Source organism: Sciurus carolinensis, chromosome 1 (genome assembly GCF_902686445.1).
Source record: "Sciurus carolinensis chromosome 1, mSciCar1.2, whole genome shotgun sequence".
Classification (NCBI taxonomy): Eukaryota; Metazoa; Chordata; class Mammalia; order Rodentia; family Sciuridae; genus Sciurus; species Sciurus carolinensis.
In genome coordinates, this window is record NC_062213.1 from 31750313 (window position 1) to 31771869 (window position 21557).

Sequence of the window (21557 nt, forward strand, 5' to 3'; positions counted from 1 at the left end):
CTTTGGAAAATTACAGCTTTATAAATCTAATATTTAAAAATATTGTTCTCTATTAAATAACTCATGACAAGAGATTGAGGAAAATATGGTTTCATTTTAAAGGTTCTAAAATCTTGGAGTTTGGGGCCCAAAATTTGCCTTTCACTATTGTGATAAAATTTCTTTCTATATTAAATTCATGTTGCATTGATTTAGCTTCTCTAAAACCATAATGGACATTTAGAAACTGATCTCTAAAGCTTTATTAACATTTTGAAATTTAACATTTATTTTCTATGGAGAGCATGAAGATATAATGATGGACAGCTAGCACTAAAACGTGTTCATATTAACAATCAGATCACATGTTTTATGATGTAAAAACTAAGCTAAGTATCCTAAGACAGGCATTTCTCATTTCAGTCAATTCTTGTGCGGTTCATTAACTCATGACTTTGATTGCTTGATTGAGTTTGTGTGTAATAGCATACACATTTTAGGATTTTTATACCAATGTTGCCAAGTTCTATGGGGAAGATCTGGCCTTGACCTGATTTGTATAGGATCCTGCACACAAGTTCCTTGTTACTTGTGCCGTAGGTAAGGTTTTTGTTGTTTGTTTAAAAAAAAAAAAAAAAAAAAAAAAAAAACCTCTTGAAGAGACACATTAGCAATTTTATGAGAAGTTTGATCAGAGTGAATACTATTTGTTGATTTTTAAAAATTTGTTGAACTCAAAACACTATGTAACCAGCAAATATGAAGGGAGGCTAAAGTGCCAATGGTGCATTGTTCAGTTCCATTATTTTCAGAATCAGAAATGTGTACCATTGTCAGAAATGGATGCCTTCACCTAGAAGGAATTTAGATTTCTTGCTTGGCAAGCTCTAAATCTAGCAATAGAAGAACACTTTTAGAAAGCGTCAAGTGTATATTGGAAACAGATGGCCATTCAACACCTACATAAAATACTCTGAGATAAAATGCAAATAACTGGACTGACTTAAAAAGGGTCAATCTTTAAATATTAAAATTCATAAAGAGGGCAAACTTCCTTTGCATTTTAGGGGAGCACAAATCAAATAAGAGTAATGAGTTCTAATTCTGATTCTCTCATGATAAAATTCTTAGTGATAAAGGTAGTAGTGTTCCCTTGTTTCTGCCTCATGGTTTTTGTTCTCAAATCCATGCATCCTTTTTGTGTGTTCCTTTTTTCAAGGGGATATGTGGGTGTTTGTGCTAGAATCGCTGTCTATCACAGGATTTTTAGTGTTTTGTGTGATATACTTCATCTTTAGAATTTCGGGTGGGCCTAGATTTAGAAATGTGTTTTGGTTGGAAGGATGAGGCTGTGGATCTCAGCAGGCTTCAGGGTTGGAAGAGTTGAAGCTCACAGAGAGAGAGCAAATAAACATGCTCATCAAAGCCGGGAATTAATATCTGTTTGTTCACCTGCACATTTGAATTAAATCTCACAGCAATGGACAGAGCCATTAGACTTATTAAGGTCCTGATAAAATAGTTATGTTGAAATGTCTGTGTTCCCTGTGTTTTGCACAGATTCATGTAGTTACCACGTTGTAGAGGAGGTTCTTGTTGAATTGCTGCTAAGTTATTGAGAGAGGGCCATGGAGCTGATGATGGACAATGGTAATTAAACTGAAAAGTATGAGATTTGGGACAAGAAGATTCAAAGGGCAAAGATCACTGTGCTCTTGACCCTCAGCAGTGAGTGGTCTTACAAATGACTGAAGAAGATTGGAGGAGGCTGAGAGAGCACTTAGGATGGGTGTGGCTCTCTTCACATGTGCTTTAGGAGAATTCCTCCTGTGTAGGGTTATAAAGATACCTAAGATATGGACTCGGGTAAGTGTTCCCTAATTCATTTTCATTGTTTAAGTCTGTCAAGGTTCAAGTACATAAAGCAATGCTTTTAATGGTTTTAAGAATACCTTTTTAAAAATAAATGTAGGGCACAATTTGTTGACTCTGAAATCCTTGTGGTCAAGATGAAAGTTGATGTCTGATACATAAATACAAAACAAAAAAGCCTTTAATTTGTGTTGATTCCCTTGGTTCTGTAATTGTCTTTGCTCTATACTTCTTACTATGGAGTGTGATTTATGGTGATACAAAGCTCTTGGCTTAACCTTTAAACTGAAAGTAAGTATAGCTTCAACTTTAGTTTGTGATGACTGTGGGCCACAGAACCTTCTCCTTAAACCATTCTGCTCTATGTAAACCTTTCAAGTTCTCTTCTCACTTCAAAGCTGGGTCTGGGGTTTGAATAACCTTTATGCTGCTTTTTCAAATCTGTAATTATGTTCAAGAGCAGAAGGTAAGCAGCAACTCCTCTCACATGTTGCAGAGGGCTCTGTAGTGTGGCTTTGATGTAGCTCTGGCCAGCAACTGACTTTGCTGTAGTCTCCCGACTGCTCTCATTTAAGGGACATCTCTTTCATAAAACAGTTATATATTGCTTTTCTACATACCATGCTATGCAGTCTTCGTGCCTCTGAACATTCCATTTCTATTGCTCTACCCCAGTTTTCTGTACCCTACCAACCTCTCCAATTTTTCCCTTTCTTGAAACTCGAAATCCCAGTTTCGGGTAGTTTCCCAAACTGGTACCAAGAACAAAACCAGAATAAAACTTCTTTAGAAGGCAGCTGGGAAATGGTAGGTAGTATAGGCTTATGTGGGGGGAGCGAGGTGAAGGTGCTTTATATGTCAATAATTATCCAGTCAGGGTAACGTGTAGGAAGTATACAGGAAAATTGCCTCCGCAATAGAATGCTGAGTGAAGAGACAGGTGGGCATGGATTCAGACTCCACAACTGTACAACTGAGAAGTAATAAGGGTGTGAGATTTGAGCAGAATAGTGGAAGTCACAAGAGTGAGGAACTAGCAGAGGTTGAAACTTGAAGCAACCTGAGCTATTGAAGTTGTAGGGACTGGAAATCGAGAATGAGATCTTGAATTGGGGATAAGAAACTGGTTGCAGTCTTCAAAAATGTGGTCTTGGAGGTCATTAAGTAGGGGTGATGGAAGTAGAGGCAGTAGAAAAACTGCCATTTGCAGGAAATAGGAAAGTTACATTGGTCTGGATCATTGCTATGGAAACATGATTATAGCTTGACTGAAATTGAACAAGTTATGACCTACTATCTACAGTATGATTGCGTTTATGAGAATGCAAATTACATATTGTATTATGCACATGAATATAAAGGGATATCCAGTAATCGCTTCTAAAGGGGTGATTTTTCCATCTGAATTTGTTCCCTAGCCTGCCTCCTGCAACTGTAGATTTACTGAATTAAGATACTAGAAATGTTTGAAAATATAGGAAAAAAAATTTCTGTAGCACTTACTGATTATGTATTGACACTTCATTTTTGCCTTACATGCTTGATATTTTTATCTTTTTTTTTTTTTGACTGCAGGCTTTGTTTTCTGGTTATATAACTATCTCCTAGTCCACCATTCAACTTGTGCACAATTTCTTTTTTAGGTTTAGAATTTTCATTCAATATAATTTGCATATTGCTTTTTTCCATGTGGTATTTAGTCCTTTATATATTCTATAGATAATCCTTAGATATAAGTTTAAAAGTCTCTTCTTAAAATGTCTGTTTCATCAGGTTCTTTGAGTATGAATTTTCCTTTTGCAGAGCTGGACTTCCTCACAGAGGTTTGCCTGTTCATGTGGTTCATTTGATGACAAGGTAGTTTTTCTATGACGCAACTCACAGGTTTTAGGATTATAGAAAATTTCTAGAGGGTATTCTTTCTTTTCTCTTTGTGGGTTTTTCTGGATCTGGACAAGTTTTTATGTGACCTTCTTGATTTAGGGATCCTATCTATTGTGAAAATTTGGCTCTCAGACCTGGATGTCTTGCAGGCTCAGGGTTTGCTTTAATCAACTTTTCTCACTGCTGTGACTAAAGGACCCAACTAGAACAACGGTAAAGGAGGAAAGGTTATTTAGGGACTCAGTTTCAGAGTTCTCAATCTGTAGACAACTGGCTTTATTCCTCAGGTCTCCAGGTTAGGCAGAACAACATGGCAGAAAAATGAGGCCGAGGGATGCGACTCACATGATGATCAGAAAGTGGAGAGATCTCCACTTGCCAGATACAAATATATACCCCATAGCCACGCCCCCAGTGATCCACATCCTCCAGCCACACTTCACCCGTACCACTCAGTTAATCCCATCAGGGATTAATTTACTGATTAGGTTAAGGCTATAACCCAATCGTTTCTCCTCCAAACTACTTGTATTGTCTCACACGTGAGTTTTTGGGGACACTTCATATCCAAACCATAACAGGGTTTCTATGCGTCATGGGTTCTCTCCTGTTCTCCTCTCCTCATTCCTGTGTTGGAATCCATTTCTCTGGACAGTTGGGTGAGGGTTGTAGTGCCTGACATGACAAATGGCTCTCAACTCCTTTTGTAGTCTGGTTGTGTTACCAAGTCTGGTTGTGTGTTAAACTTTTAAAAATTATTTTGCTGGGGGTGGTGGTGGTATTTTGTTTAGTGCCTCTATGTGAATAGAGCAGAAAGACAAGACTTTTGTTCTTTCACCATGGTATTCTGACCAGATCCATGAGCATATTCATGTTTAAACATGTTTTATTTTTGTTTTGTTTTTCTTTTACAGCTAGTTATGTATCAAATCCCATTTGCAAGGGTTGTTTGTCTTGTTCAAAGGACAATGGTTGCAGCCGATGTCAACAGAAGTTGTTCTTCTTCCTTCGAAGAGAAGGAATGCGCCAGTATGGAGAGTGCCTACACTCCTGCCCCTCAGGGTACTATGGACACCGAGCCCCAGATATGAACAGATGTGCAAGTGAGTATTTAACTTTTGTCCATTCTACTTAATTGAATATGCAACTTGGAGGATAAGCTAAGCTGAAAACTGACCTAGATAATGTCTATTTGTAATGGGCTAGAGAAATAGTCTAAACTCAAACTTGAAAAAATTAGTAGGGTGGGAATAAGGGCACTTTTCTTTATATTTTGTATAGAAGCCTATAATAGGGTCACATGCTTTTTCTTTAGTTTAACTGAGTATTTTTCATCATGAGGTTCTTAGACACATGCTGATTAATCTTTGTGAGGAATACATACTCTTTGCTTATATACAAGACAAAATCAAAATACACCACAAAACCTCCCCCCCACCAACACACACACCACAAAGAAATTTACATATTTTATACTGGGACATTCTCTTTGATTGACCACAGTTTCTACAGCTCTTTTTTATCCTTTTATCTGAGTTTATAATACCTACATTAGTCTTACCTGCAACTAAATAAAAGCATTTTTGGTTTCTGTAAAGCACCATTAGTGATAAAATATTCAGTATTTGGAGTCCTAAGTTGAACCATTATAAAAATGGTTGCTAAGAAGTGTTATTCTGTACATAGGAATAAAGGTACAGCTGTTTATCTTTTAATCTAAAAATCACTTCTAGAATGATCTTCTAAATTAAGTAGAAATTAGAATTTTAAATGAAATACCAAAGGAACAGTCCTTTCTCAGATTTTAAGGAAAGGAAGAGATGGGGAAAAGACTAGGGATTGAAATGACAAATGACTAAGCATTAAATAATTTACTACGTTAAGTGCTATATCAGTAAACATTAAATTCTTATCTCTCTCTCCTATTAACATGGTGTATATGTGACTATTAACCAAGATGGCCTTATCCAAGGACAATTACTTTGGAAGGAGACAGAACTAGGGGAGGGGTGATTAAATCTAATAAAAGGAACTACATACATTTAAAAATAAGTGTTTGGGGAACAAGTCTCTCCTGCCATGCTATTTGGCATTTTGGTACAGCAATTCTGTTTCATAGGATTTGTATTACATTAATGAACATATACAGTGTCTTTTGTCACTGCCCACTAAATATCCTCTGTGTCTCAAATTACAGCAACAAGAAAAATGTCCTGAAACATTTACAAATGCCCTGGAATAGGAGAGTGGTATCAATCTGGGATAAGAACCACCAAAGAGCATGTGCTTAGTGCAGGTGTGGTTAGAACTGGGAATGGAAAGACTTGAGCACAGCTGATAAAGGCTTTGCGTGCCAGCCTAGAGTCTGCACATTACGTAGGGCACTGAGCTGGTGGTGGATTGTAGAGCACTTTGAGAAAACTCTAGCAGAAGTGAGGGAGATGAATTGGAGAAAGACAAAAAGTAGAGGAAAGCTATTGCAGTGATCAGATTAGAAATCCTGTTGATGAAAAGTTTGTAGGTGATGAGTTCTAGAGGAAATAGAATCAGGGGGATTGGTAACCATGCACAGTGGGAAAAGGGAGAATCAAATTTGATTCTAAGGTGTCTAGCTAAGTTGCCTGGGTGAATAGTAGCAGAAATACTTAGGCTTAGAAGGAATTTGGATTTATCTTCATTTCATGGAATTGTTGGGATTAGAGTCCCTCCAATAATCCAAAGAAGTATCAAAAGATTGTCTAATTTTTTGCAAATATGTATTTTGTTCTTAAGACATATGATTGGGACCACCTAATAATGGGACCTTGAAATAGTTTCCTGTTCATATTGCTTTAGACTACCTATTGGGGGGTTGAGTCATGACTGTTTTGTGCAGTTTTCACTCTAGGTAGTCAGTGCGCAGGGAGGAAGAGGCAAGGGTGTAGATGGGTTGAGGCATTTATACTGGATTCTGGAACTCGCATCCTGTATACTGTGTGTGGGCAACACAGGGCTATACAATGTTTTACTCAACTGGGGACGTTGGAGAATGAAAAGAACTGCTATTACTAACTTTGTAGGGGCATACAGCAAAAACCAGGACTTTCCTGGGCAAGCTGGTGTGAATGCCACCTCAGCCACACCTTTTGCAGATCATCAAAGTCTCCCTTAGAGCAATACTCTAGGTGGGTTAATATGCACATTTTGACTAAGTTGATCCTTTTTCTCAGAAATGGGAAAGAGAGTGACTGTAAATCAGCTTTGGAATGAGTCTACATATGAGAGTGGGCTTGCTGTGGTTATACTTAATACAAGTGAATGCAACCAGTGTTGGTGTTTACTGGCCTAGAGGAAGTCATTACTACCTGGTACAACCAGGAAATACTTATTAGCAAGACTCCTGTGATGCAAAGTGAAAATTCCCTATCCCAATATTTCCTTTCTTCCTATTCATTTTGTCTATTCTTCCTGTTCCCTCCCCTCCATCCTTGTTTCTTTAGCCCTTGCCAATTGACAAATATGCTACGTATTTAACTTGGTATATATTGTATAACTCTCCCCTCAGGTCACAAACCCTAAGAGGGAAGGGATTAGTCTTTTTTTCTTGAACCAGGCTCTTGTTAGGCAGATTAATGTTGGACATGTAATATTGGACATGTTAAGATGCTCCATAAACATGTATTGAAGGAATACATAGAGTGGAGACAGAGATGAGGAAATGGATAGAGAGACTGAGGAAGAATCCATAGGACTTGGTCAACTGGAGGACACTGAATGAGAGTAAAGGGGGAAATTAAGACTACTCCTGGTTTGGGAGTGACATAGAATTTATCAAGGCACAGAATACAGGAAGAAGAGTGAACTTCCTAGAGAGGATGGTGGAGAATATTTGATTTGGGACCTATTGAGTTGAAGCTAAGGGGACCTTCTGGTGACACTCTCCAAAGTGCAGTTAGATGTAAGAATCTGGAGCCCTCAGGGGAGATTTGAACTGAATCATTTGTACAGTGAACAGAAAATTGACTGGGGTGGGGAGAGTTCTCAATATTAAACCCCAAGAATGCTGACATTTAACATTTCTTGCTGAAGATAGTGTATTTAAAGAATATTGGTAAATAAGAAATTACAAAAATGTGAATTTTGTAATTCTAGATCCAGACTACTTTTAACTATTTCTGGTATATTTTTTGATTCTGTCCTTGTGAATGTATTTAGCTAGGATAGTATAAAATTTTATTTTTGAAATGTAATGACATAGGTTTAAAATTAGTAATTTTGAACATACAAGCAAATCCACAGTTAAATAGAACAATCCTTTAATTTTTGAACTCTGAGACCCATATTCAGGTGTTTTTAGAGAATTACTGCATGTCAAGTTTAAGTGCTTTCAGAAATATGTCATTCTTGAATGATGCAATTTAATGATCCATTTGAAAAAGAAATTAACAAATACATTTAAAATGTTTTTTAATAAAATCTGGACAAATGCAGACTACAGATATAAATATTTTGAGTACCATAAATTCTATATAATGTATGTTTAGAGGTCTGTGAAGATGCAGACTTTAAATGAATATACTGATATAACCCCCATATTTTCAGGATTGTAGAAGTGTTTGCTCTTCAGAAAATGGATTAGGAAGCTGGGGTTGTAGCTCAGTGGTGGAGCACTTGCTTAGCATGTCTGAGGCATGGGTTCAAGTCTCAGCACCATCTCTAAATAAACAAATAAAGGTTTATCAACAACTAAAAAAAATATTAAAATGGATTAGGACTACAATTTAGGAGCCTGTGGTCTTTATTTTGGAGTATAGGTAGGGTTAGAATTAAGGATGCCTAATGGAGAAGAGTACTGGTGAAGCTTTCCCAACAAGATCAGTGGGTATTTATCCTGTGAGCAAAGAGAGGGGCAAACTGTAATTTGGAGGATTTTCTAGGCTGCTTAACTGAGCAAACATTTACGACTTTTTATGTACCAAATAGAGGCAGTGTTTTTTTGAAGAAAAAATTGAAGGGAATCCAATGTGATAAGGACTATAATGCAGACCCACTGAGTGTTCAGGGAACCCATAGGGGTCAACAGACCTGCACTTGGGAGTGAGTGCATCTTCAGGTCACCTGAAACAATCCTGGAGGAGGAGGAAGATGGGTAAGAGCATGAGGGTAAAGAGTGTTCAGAGCAGACTCAACTGAAAGTTGGAACTTAAAATTTCAGAAGTGGAAACTTGGAATATGAGGATAGAGGATCCCCAACCTAAACTGGGAAGACAACCAGTTTTCTTGTTTTAGAATTTCATCTGCTGGCCAAAGATAGAGAGTTGGGAGAGTGGGTCAGAAAGGAGGTGTGGAGAGTGAGTAGGAGGCTGTTTCTCTAAACCCAGGGCAAGAATGAGAACTTTAGCTGCAGCAATGATACTGGAGATGGAGGGGAAGAGATAGAATCAAGAGATGAGATGGAATTAACAGAAGTTGGTGATTCATTGGACATGGACACACCAGGGAAGAGACCATGTAGGTTTTGCTTCTCAGGAGTTGTTCACTGAGAGGGAATAAAACTCTGAGGTTTAGAATTATTTGAGATTATTGATTTTTGGTTCTGATTGACAGTGAAAGTAATTCAAGTTTAGAAACACTGAGTTCAACATGACAGTTATGTAGAAATGTGAATTGAAGGGTTGGACATTCAAGTATTTTAGAAAGAATGAGATAACAAGGAGACCATTACTGAATTCTATCTCCTGTTAATACTGATTGTGGATGCAGATAGTACCAGGAATATTTATTATGCTTAGATGCTTACCAGGATACTGTTACATGTTAAACTGATTCTGGTGGGAACAAAATTGCCATGTCATATAGCTATGTCACATTAGTTAACCTTCAAGGATACTTTAGGTAGAGAAACATACATTGTGGAAACTACTTCCCCATCCAAGTGAATGACAAATAGAACCACCCTGCACAAATGTGTACAGCTTGATACTTGTTAGGTGACTCTTCTTGCCCACATCCCAAACCTTTGTTCTGCTGTATTTGTTTTTGGTTGTAACCTTCCTTCCTCACTGCTGGACTAGGCATTCTTATCTTTCAGCTCATTCTCAGAGATAGAGATTGTTCATTATGGACACATACAACTTGAAACTTTTTCATGCTAGAGTGAGATATTTCTCAAATTGAAGTATCAAAATTACCTGTGAAAACACCATTTGGGGATTCCACTCCTAGAGTTTCTAATTCAGTAGATCTGAGCTGGAGTCCAAGAACTTGAGCTTTTAGCATGTTTTCAGGTGATGCTGACAACAGCTGGCTCAGATTGCACTGTGAGAATCTCTGCTATAGTGTGGTTAGGTCATCACTGCCTGTCACTAGCGATGGAATGGAAGATTTTGTATTTAGTTAGTTAACCTCTAAGCATATGAAGATATTGTGAGGAGATGTGACTCCTTTCCCACCTCCCTCATGATATCAATATCTGCTTAGAGACTCTGAGTTGATCATGGTACAATGCTCTAGAATGCTTTAGAAATGATCTAAATGCTTCATCCCTAAAAACTAAGGAAAACCATGAGATCATTGCTCTAATATTCTGTGATTCTATTAGTACTTCCAGAAGTTATCGCCTCTTACTATTCCCAATTAATCTCTCTCCCCATACTTTGGGTGAAAATGGCTATTTCAGTATTTTCTTAACCCTATGATGTAGGTAACCATTTACATATTACCATAGAAAAGACAAACTCTCTGAGAGGTCCAGAAACCTACCTAAGAAGACATGGTATGAAACAGAGCCAAGAATGGGATCCAGGATTGTCTCCAACTCTAATGCCTATACTTCCTTAGCCACACCATAAAGCTTCTCTTGGGGAAATAACAAAAAGTGCATCACTGGATAAGTTTTAGAATCTGTCTCCCCAGTTCCTCTGGCAAGGGTGGGTGGGAAAGATAGTTCTTCACTGTTAGTTGACATATGTTGGAAGAGCATTCTCTTGTGCTGATGTCTTTCACAAGTGGGACTTTGCCTTACTGTGCAGCCTGTGCTGGGTTAGTGGGCTCCTGCCAGCTGGAGAAAGCTCATTACTGAAATGGCCTTACATTACTAATATAAGAACTGTGACAAGCTGGTTAAGACTGGTCATAACTTAGGTTATGACCTTGGAGGAATTTGAGGATTATTCTGTCTCCTTATTGGAAAAACGGAGATGCAGTCTCTTGATTATTCTATATTTTCTTCTTCAGAAGAAAACTCATCTCTGCAAGATAGCTGGTTACATTTGATATACCAATGCCTGGGATAAAACAGTTGTCCATTGATTTTAGTTTTAAGGGCTTGTTCCAAAATGCTTGGTCTCACCAGAGCCACACTTTAATTGAAGTCTGCCAGTCAACCATTTGGCATCTTGCAGACACTCAATACATATTGAATTATTTCAGTGTCCCAGATGTTATGGGGTCTCTGAGTGCAGTAGGGAGGATTCAGTAATGTTAGCAGCTCTTTTGGATCAGATACTATGTATCTAATAATGAATTCTTAACTGGCACCTTTATGGGGGCTAAATTCTTTTAAACAGCTTATGTGGTAGTTCTATGACTGTTAGAGGCAAGTACACTGAGGTCTAGAGAAGCTAAATAGCTTATTCAAAGTCTTCAACTAGTATGTAGTGGATTTGATACTGAAATGTCTGTCTGATGATACCCAATATTCTTTGATATTGAAGTTTGTTTTCTAGAGTATTCTTTTTTGTATTGGGATTGAACCCTGGGGGTACTTTACCACTGAGCTACCACCTACCCCCCACACCCCTTTTTACTTTCTGAAACAGGGTCTCACTAACTTGCTGAGGCTGTCCTTAAACTTGAAATACTCCTGTCTTGGTCTCTTGAATTCCTGGGATTATAGACATGTACCACCGTGCTCAGTTTTAGTTTTGTTGTAGAAAGGGATTGCTTTATAGAGATGTGGAACAGATCAGGTGTAAATATTTGTATGTGTTTTATTTTTTGCTGTTTGTTAGGTTGGAGCATATTAATTATAGAATGGTGAGCTTCATTTTGGTGTATTGGTACATGCATATAACACAAATTATTAGATTTAATGAAGACATTCCTTTATCATTTAATATAATATAAAAATGAGTGACTTTTTTTTTTTGATATGCTCCTAAGTGAGTACTCTCTGGGAAGGAGTGGTACAGCAGAGCTCACTGGTGGGCCACAATTTATCACATATGAGCCCTTTTCCATTCCATGTCCTCTTCCAATGAGCTGGTAGGGACAATGATAATCAGTTGATTTCCTCCCCCCCTATTATTTAATAGGAAATACTTCTTTATTCTGTAGATTGAGTTCAAATAAAGATAAACAGTTCTTATTGCATTATGCTGGAGAATAGTAAGAGTGTATTTCAAAGAGTTCTTAAAGGACTATTTCATCCAGTTAATAAACACTTTCACTGATCAAGCAGACTGTGTGGGATTCACAGCCCTGCATGACCTCTGTCAGGTGCATGACAGTTTAGCTAAAATTCATATGTATAAATCTGGAAGAGAATTGTTTCCCTCTCTTTCCTTCTTCCAGCTCTTCTTTTCCTTCTCTCCCTTCTCTCCTCCTGCCTCTCTGCCTCTCTGCCTCTCCTCTCCTTAACCCCAATAAGTGTGGATGCTGAAGCTTACAGAGGAAGTATTTCTCCAAACTCCACCATAAGCAGTAGGGTGGCCTTGATGTCTGAGTACACTGATGTCAATGGAATATACTTTTCATTGTACAGTTCCTTAAAAATGAACCATGTTATGTAGAATTATAAACCAGAGTATTAGAAAAGTTTCCAAATTTCTTTGGCTATTTTTTTCTTTAATGGTCAGTTTAAGTATTTGAAATCCCATTAAGGATTTCAAGATGCACAGTTTTAACTTCTAAAGGGAGAAACCAATTTGTGGTAAATCACTTCTTTAAGAGAACAATGTGTTAGAAAGGTTACTGCTCTGATTTGAGCTCAGACAGTACCTAGCTTTTCAGGCTTAAACAAATCACATAACCCACTTTGGAATAATAGACTCATGAGAGTTATAAGCAGACTATCTATAAAAACATTTCAGTAAAGGAGTAAAATCTCTGGTTGGCAGTTCCTTTGTTAACTATTGATCTCATCTGATTTTTACATGCATTTAAAGTCCAGTTTCCTCAGTATCCAGTCTGTCCTTCCAGTCCTCCTCTCTATGTGGTTTATATGCATAAATAAGGCATAAGCATTTTATTATATATAATCAATACCTAATTTGGAAATACCTTAATCTAAAGTATTTTTGCTTATAGAAAAATCATGTGATTTTGTTAAAACACATGAAGTGGATTGTTTCAGTGTTTGTTTTAAAGTGACAACAGTTGAATATTAAATGCATTAGTCATTCAGACACATCTGTCATCCTCTGCTAGGTAAGACATCCTTGCTAGTCCTGTGAGGACAGACTAGACTGTTCTGTTGTCTTCATGGGGCCCTTCATTTCAGGGAGGGGATTATGGTGACCATAGGTGGTAACCAGGATGGAAGAAGAGTTTCCACAGTATCTGGGTGCTGGGAGGGCATGGGGTGCTTTGTGGAGATATCAGACTTGTAGCTCAGTATGACCAGGATGAAAGATGCCTGTGGAGAGGAGGCTGGAGGGGGAGATAGATACGTCCAGCAGGAAGGATCTTGGGTTTTAAAAGCAAGGGTTCGAACTAGGTTCTGAGTGTGAAGAGGCACATTTTGAAGGATTTAATTTTAAGTTGTTCCATAAAATTGTGCATATTTATGGGTGCTATGTGATGTTTCAAAACATATATAAATTTATACAATGTTCAAATCAGGGTAAGTATATTGATCTCCTTAAACATTTCACCACAATAAAATGATAAAACATTCAAAATCCTATCTTCTGGGATTTTGAAACATAGTACATTATCATGTAAGGCAGGGAAATGACATGACAAACTTGCAGTTTTGAAAGATCACAGTGGTCATTCTGTCAGCTGCAGAAGAGAAGTCTTATGTCCATCATTGTGATCAGCACCAGTATGGTTAAATGACCAAGGATTTAGTAGGCTAGATAGTCGATAATGGATACTCACCTGTACACTTGCATGCTTGATGTGCTGGTCCATGGAGAAAGGCAGTAACTGTTGAGAGATAGACCTTATTTTATTTGTTATATAATTCTCTCTAGAAAACCCTGAGGACACTCTCCCTATTTGACCTTGAAGATTGATTATCAAATATCTTAAGAGCTAGAATAAATAAATGATTTTTCTCTGACAAACATGACTGTGGTTTTCAATGCTCTTGACAAGACTTTTATTTTTTAAATGATACTAAGAGCTGGAAAGTAATGACTGTTCAATAGAAGGGATCTTATTGTTCAAGCTTATGCTTCAGTTTCTTTTGGATTTTGTGGTTGTCTCGAATGTGATCCCATTATTTCCATATAGAGCCAAGTTAAGCAACCTCATTCTATTTTAAAGGCATGTACAACCTGTGCTCTGTTCTTTTGTACAAGCAAGGCGCTACTTAGCACTTTAGTTTTCACTAACGTCTTTTCATTTTCACCTGATGATCCTAGGGAGGCAACAGTAGCATCTCATGAACAGAACAAGGACTGGACATTCTGAGAAGTCCACTGATAGGTCTGAGGGTTGGCTGCCACTACATGCACAGAGACACTGTCATCAAACTGGACAGGCAGACACGACAAAGCCGTCCTCACAAATAATCCACAGTACTAGGCATATGTTATACTGGTTTCAGTTCAAACACATTATTTTTTAAATTTCTCTTTTTCCCCCCATTCATTACCTTTATTCACAATCAGTGCCACAGCAAGCAAGAAATGAGAAATTTATTAAAGTAGGATGGAATTTTGACCTGTTGGCAACTGATCCTGAGTCATCTTTCTTGTTTTACCAATGTAGTGTGAAAGATATTGCAGTAAAAATATTCCCATGTTGAGATAATTAAATTCCAGCAACTTCATGCTGGTACTTGTCTTATGCACATAGCCAGATGGTGATTGTAACATGTCACTGTGCCTCCCCAAGCTTAAAGGCTACTACTTAAAGGCATGTACGAAATGAAACCCTTTTCTTTTTTTTTCTAAGTGACCCATAAATTTCAATCATCCTGCCTTTGGGGTCGGCAATCTGTAGCCCAAAGGCCAAATCTGGCCTGCCACTTTGTGTGTGTGTGTGTGTGTGTGTGCGCGCGCGCGCACGCATGCACGCACGCACGCTCATGCGGGGCTTTGGGATAAAAACAACTTAGATTTTTTAAATAGGGAAAAAAATAAAAATATTTTGTGATACATGAAAATCTTTTTAACTCGCAATTTCAGTGTTAAATAAGGTTGTATTAGAAAATAACTGTTTCATTATATATGTACTGTCTGTGACTGCTTTTGTTCTACCCCAGAGTTGAATAGATTCGACTGAGACTGTATGGTCTACAAAGCCTAAAATATTTATTATCTGGCCCTTAACAGGAAAAGTGTGCTGACCCCTGCTCTGGCCTGTTTGGAGTGTGAAGGGATTAAGGGATTCTTCGTGTTTTCTTTTGATGGGGGTTGAGTGGAGGGCAAGATGTACATTAGCTCACGGTATGCTTTTCCATTGAGATTTGCCTTTGCTAAGAATTGGAAAAACCCAACTAAGACTCAGGTCTGAAGTTTGTTAAGCTGCTGTGGCTCCACCTTAACGTGGAAGAGTGACAAATTACCAAAAAAGGAAAAGCACAAGGAGTAACAAGATGTGAGATCTGCTACTGGCAAGAATTTAAAATCTGATATGAGATATTAATTGGCTCATTATTTTCAAAACTTTCTTCATGATTATCAATTTTATTTTGAGGTCATTATATTTTTCTTACACCCTTCCCCCCATTAAATGAAAAAAAAAAAAAAAAAAAAAAAACCCTTTCAAACTCTTAGCATTGTATTCCAAGCAAATGTGTTGAAGCTTTAATTTCACTTGAGAATGATTGTGCATTACTTGACAATATGAGAAATTAAGGCAGCATCTTCATAGTTCTGCATTTTTTTGACAATATTTTGACCAAAATTGAGTGATTCTTCATTCTTTTCTACTTTTTCTTTCTGGTATGTGGATGGGGAAGATGTAAAATTTTAATATTAAGATTTTCTAGTAATGCTACCAGCAACATATTTCACAAGTTTGAGTTTGGGGTTTAAAAAATGAATTGTTGCAAGACTTTGAAGTTAAAATGAGTCAAGAGGGAAAAAACCTATTGGTAGGACATATATTTTCAGGTTGAAATAAAGGGTACTATGTCATATGAGATAGAATGCCATAGCTATCTAGAAAACAATATACAAATTTCCAAATGGAGTCCATTCATGTTAATTCTAACTTGAGGATTAAAATCCCTATTGAGGCCAGGACTTCACTGTCTGCTAAAGGTAAGTCTGGTCTTTCCCCCTTATCCGATGAAGGGAGTAGGGTGCAGAGAAGTTAACCTCTGCCGTTAGCCTCCCCCCCAGGTTAAACTGCCTTTAGATTCATTTCCTGACTCCTGGTTCTAGATGACTTTCTATGTAGGTGCTCAACAAATGATTGTGATCAGTTTGTTGAGCTGCATAATCTAAACAAGAATAAAGCGACTCTTTCTGCAGATAGTGGTCTTTGGATAGTATCCTTCATTTAGTAGTGCACATGCATTTACATACATTATTATATGTCAATATGAAATTATTATAATACACTACTATTGAAAGTATAGTTACATGTAAATTTATTATATATTTTTCCCCATGTGGACTATCCTTTCTGAGTTTTCTTCCTTTCACCATCTTGGACTGCCATTTTTGTCTTGGTGTATTTTTATTCTCATGGTAGCTCACATTCTTTGATCACTAATTACGCATAGATACTGCAAGGATTTTTTTGTTTTGTTTTTGCATTAAGCCTCTGAATATCTTGACAGATCTATGATGTTACCCTCTTTTGATGAATGAGAACGTTAAGGCAAAGAGTGTTAGGGAACTAGTTCCCAGGCACATGAGTGTGTGCCAAGATTCTAAAACATATTTGCTAACCTCTGTACTATTTGAATAGTCACTGGATTCTCAGCATAATTCTTATTCACCGACTCTGGCTCTTATCCTAAGTATCCTATTCTGCATTTGACATAATTGAATTTTGTCTGTGCTAACTATCCTAACCTTAAATTAATCTTGATTTGAATTCATTCCACTGGGTTTTACACAGACATCTATCCTGTCTTAGTAATGCTAGTTTTTTTTTTTTTTAATTACTTGAAGTTCAGTTGTAAATATGAGACTGAGTCTTGAAACCTCTTGATCTGACCTTTGTTAACTTTAGGTTGAAATTTAATGAAGGTTTTAGTAAGCTGTGTGTAGCTACACTCGTACAAAATAATTTTAGCTTATATTTTATAATTTTCATCAATCCATATTATAATGGGATTACTGTAATAGTACACATTAAAAATACATGATTTTTGTAACATAATGCTTAAAAACTTAAGGGTATTTATAAACCATTGCAAGTTTTGGGAGAGATTGTTCCATAGTAGTATTTGAAGTGGAGAATTCTAAAAAATATTTAAATAACTTAAACCTCATATTAAGTTGTACAGTCTAGTATTTTCCACGTGAAAAATTGCTAAAAGCCTAATGCTGCTTTTTGGAACAACCTGTCCTTTAAATTTCTGCTTAAATTTTATCAAACAATGAACAGAGAAACCTCTAAGGGTTCCCAGGGATTGGGAACTGCAGTCTGAGGAGTACATGTCCCCTGGAGATGTCAGTGTTTGCCACTCTCGTTGGAGAAGCCATGAGGTTTTCGTAGTGTGCTGCACATCACTGATGAGCACCAAGCAATAGGAGAAAACGTGCTCTTTGTGCCTATGAGGTCTCCTCTACCAAATTTCTTCCCTTTCTCCAAAATTGATAGCGATGTGCAGAATTACATTTTCACAGTTGAATTTAGCAAAAGTTGTCTTGTTTTTTCCCTCTAATTTTAAGGTTTTGATTTTTGTGTTTATGTGATGGGTCTCATTGAGATAGTTAAATAGGTACTGCTTGTCATAGATTGAACTGGGAAGATAAGTAAAAACACATTGTACCCTGAAAGCACCAAGGAACAAAAGGAAGTGGAGATAATTGTGTGATCTTTGCTTTCTCTCTCTGGTGTTCATCTTCTCCAACTCACTGTGTCCATTCTGTTGCCCCCTGACTATTTCTTCTTAGAACGTTGAGCCTCCCAATGGCTTTCCTGACTTATACCCTTTCCTGCTTTCAGGAAAGTTAACTCTCAGAACACCTTCACTCACCAGTTCACTCTGTATGTTCCTCTAGTGCAGTCACATTATTACCTGATTCTGCTGAGGACCTTTCCTGTAAGTAGCAGAAGACCCTGGAGTATGGGAACCTAGCTTTTCACCTGCCCTAGTTGTATCCATTAGGCTGCCTGGATCCTGGGGCTTCTGCCTGTCTAAATGAGGGAACAAACTGGGTACTCAGATCACTCACTAAAAGATCAACTCACTAATCTTGAACCTGGTTTCATTTTCTATTCACTTTAATTGTTACTTCAAACTACACAAAATATGAATAATTTATCATCTTCACTCACAACCTTTGAACCCAAGTAAACATCCCCCTGAACTGACCGCCCCTTCATTTGTGCCACTCCGGAGGTCCCATCACAGGCTGCATGAGCTTTCCCCTTTGCTGAGGGTAGCCCCCATGCCAGGACACTCAGCCTCTGTCTTAAAGAGGCTAAGCTGAGATTTCAGCCTCCATAGCATAGATCACCTGCTTTACTTTGATATTTACATTCTGTTTAAATTGTTTTCAGGTGTTTAACTGTTCTTCCAATATGATTTATAGTTCTTTACAGTAAGTATAGCTTTTTTTTAATTAGATATTTACAGTGCATGTGTAAGCCATCTCATAGTGAGTGTTCAAATATGAAAGAAATTGAATTTTAAAATAGCATTCATGTTTGTTCACTTGGCAAGTATTGAAATTCCGGTGTATCTAGCACTGTGCTAGGAAGAGAATTCACAGATTAAAAAAAAAAAAAAATATATATATATATATATATATATATATATATAAACATTTCATGGCAGCAGAAATGAAACCCTTTTCTGTCTCTAGAATACTCAACACATGCCTCTGCTTTGTTGTTTCGATGCCCTGTTCCTGCCACATGGCCCCCTTCCTTTGGTTTTAGGACCCCCAGGATAGGGAATGGCATTAACATCTCATGTGCTGAGGGTCTGGCACAATACCCAGCACATACTAAGCCTTGGGGAATGTTCAGAATGAATGTTGAACTGGACAACAGTATAATTTGAAAAATGTTACATTAGAGCCTGTATAGGGTGCCGTGGGAGGACGGGAGAGGTGGTACCCAGCCTGTTTTTCTGTTTTGGGGCCAGGGTAAGCTCTTCCTGCCAAATGACAGCCCCATCAGATTCTATTTGGCTACAGTTTCACTTGGACAGTAATTTTACTTTAACCAATATTGGCAGTCCTCACTTGGTGGATTACATTTTTGAGGAGGCACTATAATTTAGAGGCATGTAAGTTGGCTAAAGTAGGGTCTTAAATTTCTGAACAAGGATTTTTAAACCCATATTTTTATAGTAAAAGGCATTTGTTTAGTAAATTTTGATATAACCATTTTCTTACACAGTATGAGGTTTTCTAAGGTTTGCTAATCTATTGTATGAGCACATTGGTATTTTAATTATGCTTAACTTATTCAATTTATAAGATTCATATAGAGTTTCCTAAAGTGTAGACAAGAAACTGAGATTTCTGGGGAGGACACTTAATGTGCCATTCAGGTGAGAAAGAGGATGTCCTATTTCCCTTTAAACTTTCTGAGATATTTTGAATTTTTATTTATGGTGATGCTTCATATATATAAGAAAGTTGATAGAATTGGTATAAATCCTAATTAAATTGTGGCTAACAAGCTGGAGTGGTTACAAGCTGAGGGAGAATGTGTAGAAATAGGTCCCCAAAGAAGTCTTCCTCATCCCAGAGGAAAGGAGTTGCCCTCCGCCCCTGAGAAATGGCTGGGCAGGCAGAGAGAGCATATGGGTCTGTAGCTACTGAGAAAAGGTTTTCAGGTACCAAGGAGACATCTGGAGAAAGTGGCTTGTGCAGGGCCAGCTGTGATGGGCCCTGGGCTGATCTGTGCATTAGAGTGCGCCTCGTGGTGTGTTGCTGAGTGTGTGGGTCGCCTGTGTGGGTCTCTGTTTTATGTTGTGGCAAAGAGTGATGGAGACCAGGAAGGTCATCAGGGCTTCAGATGTCAGGATTTGCCACTGATGAAAATGTTTTTTAAAATTTCTGTTTTGTGTAGATTGTTTTAATTTTTTTCCTATGATCAGAGTAAAGGAAAAAAAAAGTGCCTCAACACAAGAAAATAGGATACTGGCAAGAGATGGTTTAAATATATGGTTCAAAGGTTACAGCAGGTTCAGTATTATTAGATAAAGGGTATAATTTATGTACCTAAATCTGAAAAAGTTATGGGATAATATGCTTTTATTGTTGCCCATTGAAATTAAGTGGGTTTATTTCATTATGTTAATATAGTGACTTTTTTGGTTAAATGTAAGTAAATTTCAAATGTATATTTTGGTAATCTTTTCTGTTAAACTCACTACATAAATATAATTATAAATGATTAATATGATTCAGAATTATATATAGCATTTCAGCATTTCAAAATTCTACCATCCCTTCCCCAAATAAACTTCTCTGAAGTTGCTACTTTCTCACATATACACATCCTGTGCATGCATGCATATAGTTTTATTGAGTCATACTATAAATGTCCTGTAACTTGCCTTTTTTTCTTAATAGGTCTTAGAATACTTTTTTCTGGGTCTTTACTTATAATTCTCCTTGCCTTTTAATGGTGGTAGTACTTTACCACTTGAATGTATCATATTTTTATTAAATTTGAGAACAAATAATTAAGCTTTCTTCTAGTGGGGTTTATGCTTGAAAAGTCTTAAGGGACTTTACAGAGAATGATAGGTATTTCAGAAATTCCACATTCTGTGAACTTGTATCAGGAGCATGGAATGAAATCAGGAAAGGGAGCTATAAGTAATAATAAAGATCAGTAAAAGACCTTGTAAAATTAATTCCAAATGCTTATTGCTATAACTTTTTGGCCAAAAGGGTTGTTGGTGCAGGCCACATTTTAAAGAGAAATCAGACCTTGTAGATAACAGCTGATTTATGAAGTGTATAGTCTTCTTTTTTTAAAATATAAAATCTTTGTTCTCTTCACCCATTTGTTCTGTTTTATCCTTTGGAATGCTTATTTTTTCTTGGAAAATCTGTAACCGAGAAGCTTGCTTTTTTAAAAAAAAAAAATATAGCAAGAAAACCAATAATTTGTGGATGTAATGGTCATGTATTTTGACCATGATTAAGAGGCAACTGACCAGTGATAGTCCACTGTTTTATTAAAATATAGATTACAGCATTTAAGATAACAACTGAACCTTTTATGGATGTTAAACTATGATTCCAATGCCCACTGTTTCCCTCCCCCAATAAAGAAGCGGTTGTGTAATTTGTCTATGGACTTGAACCCATGTGTGGCTGGTTCCTATTATATTTGGTAACATTTTAGAAGTTGTCTGCTCCATGGTGGTCATTTAATACATAATATATGTAACATAAAAACTCAGAATTAAAATTAAAATTCTTTTTATAGGTCTAAAAACTGTCATTATTTATAATTTAATGAAAAAAGTTCTCCTTTTCATTCTTGCATTTTTTCAATTTTCAGAATTTTAA

At 37.1% G+C, this 21557-nt stretch overlaps 1 protein-coding gene across 2 annotated transcripts in view; it reads left to right on the forward strand.

Annotated features, from left to right (window-relative positions):
- The window catches only part of Rspo2 (R-spondin 2), a 131066-nt gene that overhangs the window by 64121 nt on the left and 45388 nt on the right, over positions 1-21557 (forward strand). For both annotated transcript variants that reach the window (XM_047565305.1, XM_047565295.1), the window contains exon 3: positions 4650-4838. In XM_047565305.1, the coding sequence (XP_047421261.1) occupies positions 4650-4838 (189 nt within the window). The remainder of the gene's footprint in view (positions 1-4649; positions 4839-21557) is intronic.